General features: G+C 45.6%; 1 protein-coding gene across 3 annotated transcripts in view; it reads right to left on the bottom strand.

The window, feature by feature from the left end:
* The window catches only part of SPON1 (spondin 1), a 309,754-nt gene that overhangs the window by 176,148 nt on the left and 121,474 nt on the right, over window positions 1-12,132 (bottom strand). The window contains exon 1 of one of the 3 annotated variants that reach the window (XM_068685129.1): window positions 5,242-5,607. The exons of the other annotated variants lie outside the window; for them this stretch is intronic. Within the exon in view, the coding sequence (XP_068541230.1) occupies window positions 5,242-5,464 (223 nt within the window). The 5' untranslated portion in view covers window positions 5,465-5,607. Of the gene's footprint in view, window positions 1-5,241; window positions 5,608-12,132 lie in introns of those variants that run through there. 3 annotated transcript variants of the gene reach the window in all.

The following is a 12,132-nucleotide window of genomic DNA, read 5'->3' as shown; positions in this document are numbered from 1 at the left end:
GAAATATCTTCTGAAACATTTGGCTTCAGCTTTTGTCCTGCTTTGAGCACAGACAAGGATCTAGGCATTAGTACACGAAAAGTTTCTTTGACTCTAAAGCAACGTGACCATACCACGTGCCTCAGCTTAACTAGCCAGAGGTGCTAGCTTTAAAACTATCCTTCATCTTCTTCGTCCTTTATCCTGCTTCTTCCTCAGGGCAGAACAGCACACAAAGTTGAACTCCTGGGTAAAACCAACATCTAGGGCTGTGCTGCCAAAGCATCCTACGTGTCAGCACAACACCTATCTTCACACTCCGATCCTGACCACGACGGTGTTGTTGACTAGAGCTGCTAGCAGAGAAGAAATAGTGTAACACTGCCTATCCTGATTTTACTATGCTCGGCATCAGGACTGCATCCCTCACGTTCTGGCGGTGCAAAACACCTTTGTATGATCCTACTATTTGCCACCGCCATCACCTAAGCATCACCTGAGCTTCATGTCAGCTACAGCTCTTCTGAATGTTACAAAGCAAGATGAAACAGGACAGAGCTTTGAGGCAAAACTTTTGGGGGTATTTATACATTACTCAGCCTTTTTCAACGCCTTATAGGAATCTCAGTCTGAAACAGAGAGAAACTTTATGGAAGAAATCTGTTTGGATTAAAGGAAAATGGTCAGAAAACCAGGCTTGAAATCCTCCTAAGTAGCTTTTACTTCAGCCACGATGCAGCCAGTGCTGCTTGTAGCACTATTGTCACGCTCTCAAACCCTGCCTGGCACAATAGGAACTGAAGACCACCCAGAGTTTTCATGAGCAAACAGCAACTGCCAATTGCAATCGCTGCTTCCTAGCTGGGTATTCCCGAGGGACTGCCTCTCACACAACCAGGAGGCGAGGAGCTGCACCACGTTACTAACAACGACAGACAGCCCTGAAAAGACACTCCTTTCAGAACATGTTCAGAGTTCATTTGGAATACGTGGAGCCCTTCTTGATCTAGAAATTCTGTAACAGAAAATATATAATGGGGTGTTTGAAGGCTTCTAGCTTTATGCAGCAATATTCGGGGCTAAAACCAATGGTGTTTGTACAAATGCATGTAACTTCTGCCTCCTCATGAAAATAGCAGACTGGACAAATACACAAAAGGTTAAAAACTGAAAGTGCCACGTTTACACCAAAGTGAGTTGTTGTTTCTTTTTTTTTTTTTTTTTTTTTTTTTTATAAACACCTCTACAAATATAAAGTACTTATGGGCATATGAGCAAGCCCCTAAACTCCCATGATTTTCCACTTGTTCCACAGAACCTTAGCATGAACTTGAATCTCATCATTTCTGGGGAGGAAGAAACTTTCACATTTTATGTATGGGAACCAAGTGGCTGCATAAGAGCAACTAATGTTTCTATGTTTCTAAGTGTTGCTCTAATTTATTAATTCATTATCTGCCCAATAATTACTATTGCTAGTCCAATTTTGCAAACATTTGCAGCCCAATCTAAATGAAAATTCACGGCTAGCCCTTCAGTTATAGTAATTGGGAACAGCACTGCAGAACTCAGTGGGGACGAACCCATTGCACTCTTTTGAATACCAGTTCTTGGAAACTAATTGCCATAAAAGCATTTCACATGCAACAACTTTTTCCATATATTATATGTAATTCAAAAGTCTGAATCACCATGAGCAAAAAGTTACACCAGAAATACTTCAATGCTTACACAAGGAAACAGGGATTCCAGCTGTGAATTGACTCAACCGTTTTCATCCTCCTCCTCACATTTATGGATCAACCCAGTTTCCAAAACCCCTACCAAGAAACCGAGGACATCTGAAGTGCTACAAAAGCTCTCAGGGGAAAAAAAAAAAAAAAAAAAAGAGGAGAATTCCCAAACCTGACTTCCAGCTGTTGCATGCCCGGGGTTCCCGCTGGGCTCCTGCTGAGGGCTGGGAGTTCCCCTCCCTCTCCCTGGACTCAGCACCGCTGGTGGTGTTGCAAAGAGGGGCTGAGAGCTCATCCCAGACACAGCAGCCCCTTCAGAAACCCCCTAAGCACCTTGCAAGGCGGCTCTCCCACACACCTCCCGGCCCTCCTGCTGCCCCGGGGTCCCCAGCTGAAGGGGGGGATGAAAGCAGCAGCTCCTTTGCTGCAGGGCAAAGGCTGCCTGACTCCATCCCACACTGCTGCACCAACAGTTTTGCTCCTCTATCTGCTTCTCTCTGCAACTGGTGATATGGGAGAAGTGCTGAGATGGTTACAGAACAAGGGCTCGCTTGTACATCACAGACGAGCGCTCGCACATCGGGCAGGAGAAAGAAATTCAGAAAATTCAGCGCTCCTTGGAAGAGAAGTCCCAAAGCGGACACAAGGGAAGCGCGCAGCATCAGCCCAGCTTGGCCTTGGTGGAGGTGGGAGTGCAGACGGCTGCAAACAGGGGCACAGGGCAGGACGGTGCTACCTAAGCAGTGCAGCGAGGGACTGCACAAGTCGCATCCTCACCCTCCTCAGCAGTGCACCTGTTCCAGGATAGCACGGCAGAAACCAGGCGCCGCGTGGCAGCACCTCAAATGGACACTATTCCGTGCACATTTTTAAGAGGTTGAAACTTAACTCGTTTTTCCTGGAAAGCTCATGCAAAATTAACAATCTACAGATCAATAGAGCTAAGACTGATTAGTTTCAAGGACAATTGCCTGGTAACACTGAATGAAACTTCAGGGCTGTCTGTGCCTTCCCCTGGGAGGAAGAGGAAAAACCATGTGTTTTGGGCTATCTCGGGCCCAACTTGAGCAGCAGGGAGAGGGGACCGTGCCCCAGGGTGGTGTGCCCACAAACAAGCCTGGTACCAGTGGAAGACCAGCTCCCCACACGCATTTCTGTCTGCTCCCCAGGGAAGGAGGCAACACTGCAGGCTGAAAGACCAGGCAGAGAAAGGCCACGGCACCAAGAGCCCGAAATAAGATGTCAGAAATGTCTGCGCCCCATGGGGGAGCCATAAGACCCAGAGCCATTGCTCCTGCATTACACATGAGGGAGGAAATGAGGATGACTGCAACCACTGGAGCACTGCAGCTCTTCCCATCACCACAGCTCCACGGCCTGAGGCAGAAGGCACGTTGGGCAGCGATTTGGAGTAACAAACATCGCTGGACGCCTCCACACCACTGGGTTAGTGGCGGATGGGATTTGTATGTAGAGTGAGTCCCCGCGTTATCCACCTTGCATAAATACTCGTTTATTCCAGGAGCCCACTAGGAAATGTGCCAAGGATCCAGATTGAATTAAACGAGACAGGGGCCATGGAAACAGGCGTCTTTGGCTCCAACTCAACTGAGGTTGTGCAAATCCTCTGCAGCGTAGGCCATCTAGCAATTTACAGCTAAAACCCCTACAGATGTGCTATAATCCCACATTTTTAATTGTTAGTTAGATTTTCTAACCTTTGTATAAAACAGTAGCATAGTTCCAGTTGTAACACAGAATTTCCTTCAAAAATGAGCTCTTAAAAACATTCCATGGTGCTGCTATTGTCACAGATAATGTATATATTAGGCTAACATTTACTTATGTTCTTCCAACCCTCCATAAAGTGTCCTTAAAGGACCGTTCAGATAAAGTATTCAGGTGGCACATGAGCTTAATATCAAAACCACGTGTTTTGGTCTACATTTTCAATTTTTATCATTAGCTGTAATTTTCTCGTTTCTAAGACACTACAATATGCTAATGTGATTATTGATTGAGCTCGTAACATCAAGATCCAGCATGTCCACAAAATTAATTCTAATCCACTGGGGGCTTTCTTTGCCCCTACATTTCCATGTAATAGAAACTTCTTTGGCAGGTGCCTCTAAATATCCAGTAATACTTTCACAGAAGTAAACTCCCAAACTTCTGCAGAACATTCACGTATTTGTCACTGTTGAGGAACTTGACACTTACTTCTCTTTATCCTGCTTGGTAGACGTACAACATGGTATCTTTCAGACTCCTGGTACTAATCCTAATGCCTAGGTTAGGGTTAGGCTAACTGTACCAGTTGACTGACTGATGGGCAATGCACATTTCCTCACACCACACTCAAATGTCAGTTATCGAGAAAAAACTTTATCACAAATCCCACAAAGCTACAGCCTGGTACTCAAAACAGGTTAATCAATGCAGCAGAGATTTTCTTCCATTCTTTAAGAGAACATGATGTGTAGACTTTTGTTTTTCTCCCCATCTGCCCTAAGACTCCCATGTTCGTGCAATGGGAAAACGTTGCTCTTTACACCGACTCCAGGGAAGGTCAGGAGAAATACTTAGAAGAAACACTCAAAATTGGTTTTCCAAAGTGATGATTTCCCCAAGAACCCATTCATTTTGCCTATAAAAGAGATTGGGTAAAGTACATAAAATAAAAATAAAAGTCCAATTTATTTTCAAAGTACTTTTAAAATACAAAGGTGACAGTGTATTCCATGAAGGTTTGCTTCCAAAGGGACTGTGTAGTGAGGCAGGAAAAGTGACCAAAAACTGCCTTTATCTATTAATTAGAAAAAGATGCTGAAGAGTGCTTTGGAAGTTAATTTCAAGGATTGTATGTGAAACGTTCAGCAGAGAATGAATGCCTCCATCCCTTATTTACAGTGGTCATTAGCACCATCTCCTCTGCCTCTTTCCTGTTTGAACCATCTGTTCTTTACCCCAGGAAAAAAAAAGAAGGAGGGGAGGTAAACAGAAGTGCAAAATGTGGGAAGTTGGCAGCATGCTGCATCACTGTTTGCCCATATGCTAACTCATTATATTAGCATTCATATTTCAGGGCAAGACCGACTAGCTCCGAGTTTCCTCTCCTTGCTGCTTGATGCTGAAGCTGCTACTCGCTGCGCTAGGTTTAAAGGGGGAGGAAGAAATCCTACAGAAGTCGGTGAAAGAGGGAAAGAGTGAGTGCGTTTTGTATCACGTCAACTTGTAACGCTGAGCCGAGCCGGCAGAGAGAATTCATAAAAGAAAGGAAAATCCTCTTAATGCTGAGTTCGTGTTTGGGAGTAAAGTGACACCGTGAAATCCAACTCGCTCTCACTTGTCAGGAAAGCATCCCCGATAAAGCAGTGCGTGGGAGCACGTTACCCTGCCTTCACCCACACAGCCACACGCGCTCCAGCAGGGACAGGGAGGTGAGGGGCACGGGGAGCCCCGCTGTAGTTTTGGGGACACTTGTCCTGACCGCACCGCTGCCGTGGGAAGGAAAGGACGGCCAACTTACCCCGGTAACTGTTCCCAGGCTTGTAAAATTCGGGATCGCCCTCCACCCTGAGGCTAAATTCATTGTACCCTTCCCTCCGGGTGCCTTGGGCTCGCAGGATCCGGCTGCAGTATCCCTCGGATTTCGCGGCTTTCTCCAGGGTTTCGTCCGAGAAGCCCTTCGCCACCAAGGGGACCGTCAGCGCCAGCAGCCGCAGGGCCAGGGGCTGCAGCCGGGCTCCCATCCTGGGGGCTCCGCGCAACTTCTGCCCCCGGCTCGGCGCGGCTCGGGCAGTGCCGGCCCCCGGCAGGAGGCTGCGGGCGCGCAGGGACCGGGCTGGGCGGCTGCGGGGAGAGAGGGAGGGGAAGGAGGGGAGGGCAGAGCCGGAGGAGAGAGAAGGGGAGGGGAAGGGAAGGGAAGGGAGGGAGGCGGGGAGGGAGGGGAGGAGGGGATCACAGCCTGATGCTGCCCAGATCCCGGCGCGGGGCTGGCGGCGGGGTGGTGCCCGCCCGCGGGGATGCTGCGGCCGCAGCCGGGCAGAGGGAGGGGAACGGGGCCGGGGATGGTCCCGGCTGCACCCCCCGGCCCTCGCCTGCCTCCCAGCAGGGGCACATCGCGAACGGCAGCGCCTGAAAGGAGCCGGGGAGCAGCCCCGGGGCGCCCGGGCGCACCCGCACGGCAGGACCCCCGGCAGCCACCCGCAGCAAGAGGGCAGCGCCGCTCCCGCTTATCACAGAGCCACAGAGCTGTCGAGGCTGGAAGAGACCTCCAGAGCATCGAGGCCAAGCTCCGAGCTGCAAGGACGCCGAGCGACTTGCCTGGATGCCCAAAAGTTCACAGCAGCAGGGACAAGGGGGAGCCTAGGCCATAGGGTCCCCGCACCCCCGGCACCAAGCGCGGTGCTGTTGTCCAAATACACGAAGTTCTCCACCGAGGGCTGGGGGAGGATGCTGAATGGTTTACTTTAAGAGCTTGCTACTGCAAGCTCCTCTACAGGGGAAGCTTTTATGTTGCATATTTATAAAGAATATAAACCAGCACAGCCTCAAAACACACGCTCAGTGTGAAGAGCTGGATGAGATTTTCAGTTTAGGATGAGATGAGAGAAGGGTTCAACTACAGGAGGAAGGAGGATAAAGGCTCTTTCCAGCACAACTTCCTTTTTCTGCTCCTCTCATCACTTTGATATCACTTTGAAACACCAATCCTGGCTTTCCCATGTAATCTGCCAGGTCGCCTGCCCCCGCTCAACCCTTTCCCTTCACTGTCCCCTCCTGCCCAACCCACAAGTACAAGGGGGGGGTACTTCACCCATCGCCTTCAGAGCAATAATATTGGCTGCTTTTGCTATCTGGGTTCCTCCTTGACAGCTATATTGAGCTCACTTGTTTTATACGAACTGGGTCTGCTTTAGCCAGGTTCCTCAGTCAACTTCATCAGTTAAAAAAAAACAAACCAAGATGCAACTGAAACTGACAAGACAACTAAAACCATACTGGCGTTAAGACACCTAACTTGCTTCATTCTAGATCCTTGGCTTCTCATTTCTTTTCCTGAGATTGATTGAAAAGCAATTACCTGACTGAAACATTCACAGCAGGCACTGCACACATTCCTGTACAATCCACCGCTGTTTGGAGCCAGAGTTCTGGGCTCTCACTCAGCTCCTCCAAGGATTTCAAGTCACCTCCACGGCTTTTTTTTTTTGTTTTCACATAGCATCAAACTAACAGTTAACTAATTCCTCAGCATCTATTAACTCTTCATCTTACAACACATCCTGTGTCTGCTACTTTTCTTCCTCCCTGAATTGGTCTGACACATTTCTTCCGGCTTCTTTCTTTTTTGTTTAAAAGCTAATTTTTTGTTTAAAAGTTAAAGCGTTGGAAAGTTTCCTGGAAAGGTACAATACAGCGTCTTGTTAAGAGGGAATGCTTCAACTTAGCAACTGATACAGATAAATTAACTTGCACTGCCTACAGCCATGAAATGAGTAATTTGTTGTCGAGACGTTTTTAGAATATGGGCAATGTCATTAAGCACGGGCATCCTCAGGGTTTTCTATTTGTTCTACTAATTAGTGTGTGTTTGCCTAAAGCATCCAGCATGATGTACCAGTCAAAGACGCACGCAAACTGATGAATCCGACCATCCATGGCAAATTTAACAGAGAAAGCTTCGTATCTTAGAGACTGCAGTGCTGCTTCTCTTTGTGCACTTTCTGGGATGAATAAAAGTTGCTGTTCATGACTGTTAGGCATAACAATCATTACTGGGGTAATATCGCGTTTGATGGAGCCGTTATGGTTGGAGAAAGCTCCTTCCCCCCACCCCAACAGCAGGCTTTCCTCACAAACAAAAACACAAGAGCTGCCGTCTTCCTTACCTTTTGCTGCTTCTGATAAGAAGCTCATTTTAAAATGAGATTTTAGGGGACTGCACTAACTACTGCAGAACATCCCTGCATCGACTGGAAGATATCGTAGGTGGTGTTTTAAATTTTCCTTCTTCCCCACCTTCTGCTTCTACGCTTTCAAATAGCTATGCGAAGTCTCAGGAAGTATCTGCAAGGCGAGATGTGCAATGTAATAGCTGTCTATGCAACACTTGACTTTAAGGCCCCTAGTACCCAAAGCAAAGGAGCCTCAGGTAAATGTCTATACCGATTAAAAAATGACTGTACCCCTCACAGCAGTCTGCTCAGAGAGCCTCCAAAACCAGCTAATTAAAACCATCAGGGTGACAGGCACCTTAAGTCTCTTGGTCATCGGCTGCTCGATAACCTTACTGGGCGCTAGGACTCACCTGTACATAGTGATAACAACAGAGGGATAAATCTTTCAAAAGTTGACTGACAAGAACGATGCCTCCTCTTTTACACAAGCGCTGGTAATTATAGTACTCAATTAGGGTATTAGAGACACAGGTTTCAATTCTGTGCTTGGCTTGCTGCTGTTCAAAGCCTCGTGTCTAACCTGTCAGGAAGCCTCTCACCGTGAAGCTGTAAGCCTTCTAAGCAAGTCCCTCATGGAAATGTCAGATTTCTAAATTTGAACCAAAGATCAAACCAATGGCCAGAGAGAAGGGAAAGCGAGTGTTCCCTCTCAATTACAGGCATTTCCTGGAGACTGAGATCTGGGGTGCTGCTTCTTCCTCAGAAGACATTAATTACATTGGGATCGATAGCTGTTTAGGTGCTCAGCTACTGCTGCAAGTTTGCAGTAAGTGCATTCTGAAAGCTGCCACCAAATTAGGACAGGTAGGTTGATGACAGCCCCCCAAAGACCCTTTCCTCTGAGACAGATGTTTGGTTGCTCATTACCATCAGGACGGAGGATGCTGCTGCTCTGGCAAAAGAAGAGTGCATCGGATGACTAGCAAGTAACACTGCAAAACAGCCTGCAGTAAAATCTTCGCTGACTAGGAACGTAAGCAGGGAATTTGAGGGTTGCCATTTCATATGTCCCTATCCCATTTTCAGATCTTTGTCTTAATACAGATCTATTACCCTCGTTTGCATTTCCATCTCTTCCCTCTCCAAGAAAAAACGAATGTGGCTGCTGAACAAAATGGAATCTTCCTCTATTAGTTTAGATGGAGGAATATTCCCCTTGCTACTAAAATTCCCCTCTGTTGGCAGCAAGAACAGGGCTTTTCTAATGCCGATTGGTCTGTGCTGTCTTAGAAGCCTGTTTAGAAAGAGATCTGGTGAAATCTGTTATCCTATTAGACAAAGAAAATGGCTTGGGAGACACTTAAGATGATTTCTTACAGCTCTGTGGCACTGTTCTCAACTTCCTTTCTCCTAGGAATCCACGAAGTGAAGAGTAATGACAGCAAATGTTTGCAGAGGGCTGCTCACCATTTATACTACTGTCAGTCAATACAATGCCTCTCCAATATTAAACTTCCCAGTAGCTCAATTACATTTGCCTGTTTAGCCGTGCATGTCAGCAGCATATTTTTACACTGACAATACAATTTCTAATACATTTCATAGAAATATTTGGATCCTGACATGATGAGAATAGCATCATATATATTATTAGAGAAACACTGCGATGCTGAGAGAAATGGAGAGAGAAAGAAAAGCACAGTTCAGGCTTCTTTTGGACTTAAATGTGGCAAAAACTGGGGGACAACACGTGTGTTTGAAATTGCACCAAGGCTGCAAAAAAAGCTAGAAAAGTCTTGCTAGCACCTTGGTAACACGGGCAGAACAGGATTTAAAACAAAGCTGCTTTTGAATGGACCTTTCAAGATTAAATGTTGACAGAAACTCATCCTCCACACAATGGCTATTTTGGGGAGGTTTGCTACAGCAAGACCCAGGCTTCTTAGAATATTTAAACTCAGGATTCCTTCCCATACCAGACAGTAAATATGTTCTTAAAAATCTCTTCCTTTTTCCCACACAACGAGTCTCAAGAGCTATCTTGGGAATCCCAGAGAACTCCCAAGAGTAAACTAAACAGAGACAGGTTCTGCAAACCCACCACACAGCTTCATTTACCCCTAAGGAAGTTTGCTGCTGCAAACCTGGAGCACCAACAATTTTCAGACTGAGTCTCTTCCAGCTACACCCGACTGCCACCTCCCTCACCTATGGCTGCCTTTGGGAGCTCCATGCTCAGCACCCTCCCCTGCCGTGAGGAGCAGGGAACTTGTCCCCTGGTCTTCATCAGCACATCAGCCCACCGCCGCCACCCCACCACCACAGTGTTCAGGGGCTTTTTGGCATGGCCTTGCTTAAAAAAAGAAAAGAGACTAAGTTTATCTGTGCTCTTTCCAAACTAAGCTACAAAACAACAAACACGCAAAAAATACCACCATGTTTTAGTTCTTCAGTTGCTCAACACCTGTAGACTGGCTATTGCTTTGACACGTTCACCCTGCATTTTTATTCCTCTGAGGCACACGATAAAGCTCCTGTTTCTGCAGTAGCTGAACTCTCAAAGTTGTAAGGAACTTTCAGTGTTGCTAGGAAAAAAAAAATCAGGGCAAATATTAATGCAAATTCAATGTTGCATAGATAGAAACTCCTTTTCTGACCAATTCCCAGGTTGCGCATTTTTTCAGAAAGAATATAAAAGACAACTTAGGCAGTAAAAGAAAATGATTGGTTTATATCTGGACAAATCATGTAAAAAAACGCTCACCAAGGTCTATGCCTGCCTAACATTTATTTAACCAATCCTCCAGCATTTTTATAGTGATATAGTGATTAAAGCTTCAATCAACTTCCAATTCAACAAATCTTCAATTCAACAAAAAACCAAAACCAAGAATTACATCTTTGTCAAAAACACGCACACACACAACAGGGACAGGGAGAAGAAAAACTTATTTGGGATTTCTGGTACTGATCATGAATAAAGACAGAAGACAACAGAATGAAAAAGAAATAAGGTGATGCCACCAGTTAACTCACTGACACGTTTGCAGGCTGACACTACAATTCAAGCACACCAGTATGTTTGCAAAATAGCATCATCTCCCAAAGCAAGTTTGTAACAACGACTTCCTGCTGCTTGCCATGAGTTTGTTTTGTCTATTTTCTCCTGCTGGATTCAGTTCTTCCTTTTAAAGAAAATATTTACTGGAACTTGTTGGACTAATGAGTGTTTTTTTCATCCGTTATTAGCTGGCAGGTTTACTTGAACCTCTGATCACCAGCTGCAGCACCACTGCAGCTTACAGACTGCTGGCACATCCATTACAAAACCTTTTTTCCCTGGAAATCCAAATCAGCGACTTCAATTTGCACTGGGCTGAATACTGAATATTTGGAAGTAGAATGAATTCTCAGGGTGGCGGTGTTCATATGGTGCCAGCAACAAAGACGGAGGAGAGCGTGTGGCCACCTTGCGAGGGTGGGACTGAGAGCAGAGACCTGCAATTCAGAATTCATTCCGCCTCTCAACAGCTGGGCTGAACCTGGGCTCACCGCATCCCGGGAGCTCAGTTCCCTATCAGGGCAGCAGATTAATTTCTCTGCAAAGCACCAAGATCCACAGACAAAAAGCAAAACTTAACAATGGCTATTTCTATGTATTATTAGTGCGTGAAATGGTTAAAGCTCTACAAGTGTTAGAGCATGGTTTCAAAATAGGTTTTGGTCACCGACAGATTTTTCAGAAAGTTTTCTTGCCCTGTATTTGTGCAATTCATGATTATGTCAAGTATTGCCAGATACTCCTGTGGGTCACTAGGCCTTCAGATGAAGAGCAGATAGTTACTATCCACAAGATCTCTACACAGGGATTTTGCACTTGGGGGTATCAGAAAGAAACAGCAGTTTTTCAACACTGTTTCTTAAACCTCTGACTCATAGTTCAAGTATTAAAGGAGCCTCGGGAAATCTTTCAAAGGTTTACAGAGCTTTTTTTTTTTTTTTTTTTTAACAAAGGACATTTTGCAGCAATTTAGATAGGAACCTACACTGTCTGACACCAAGTGAGTAAAGAATATGTATATGAAAATTTTTCAAATATGTACATTCATACATATAAAGAAATATCTTAATCATTAACATTTCTTAATTGGTAAATACATAGAAGACCAACTAGGTAAAGGCACTATGCTCTCAATGTGTTTCATTGCATGCTCTGTGGACACCATCATATTTTGATTGTCAGCATGAGGTTAAAATTGCAAGCTGGTAATGCCAAGCAAGGTTTGTGGGAGGAGGAAATACCTTTTGCCAGACCAGCTGGTATACTTGAAGAACACGGACATGCTTTCAAGCATACCAGCCCTTCTGCAGGTCTGAAAAAAAAAAAAAAAAAAAAAAAAAAGAAATCCATATTTCAAAGCTAAATACATGTTCACAACAATTTCTCAGAGTTTAGTTAGTTACCCATTCACTAGACAGTCTGTGAAGAAGGGAACTGAAAGGTAAGGTAGGTAACT

The sequence above is a fragment of the Anas acuta genome, chromosome 5, assembly GCF_963932015.1.
Source record: "Anas acuta chromosome 5, bAnaAcu1.1, whole genome shotgun sequence".
In the NCBI taxonomy this organism is placed as follows: domain Eukaryota; kingdom Metazoa; phylum Chordata; class Aves; order Anseriformes; family Anatidae; genus Anas; species Anas acuta.
The sequence above is the reverse complement of the archived record's forward strand: the minus strand, read 5'-3'. Positions and strand labels throughout refer to the sequence as shown.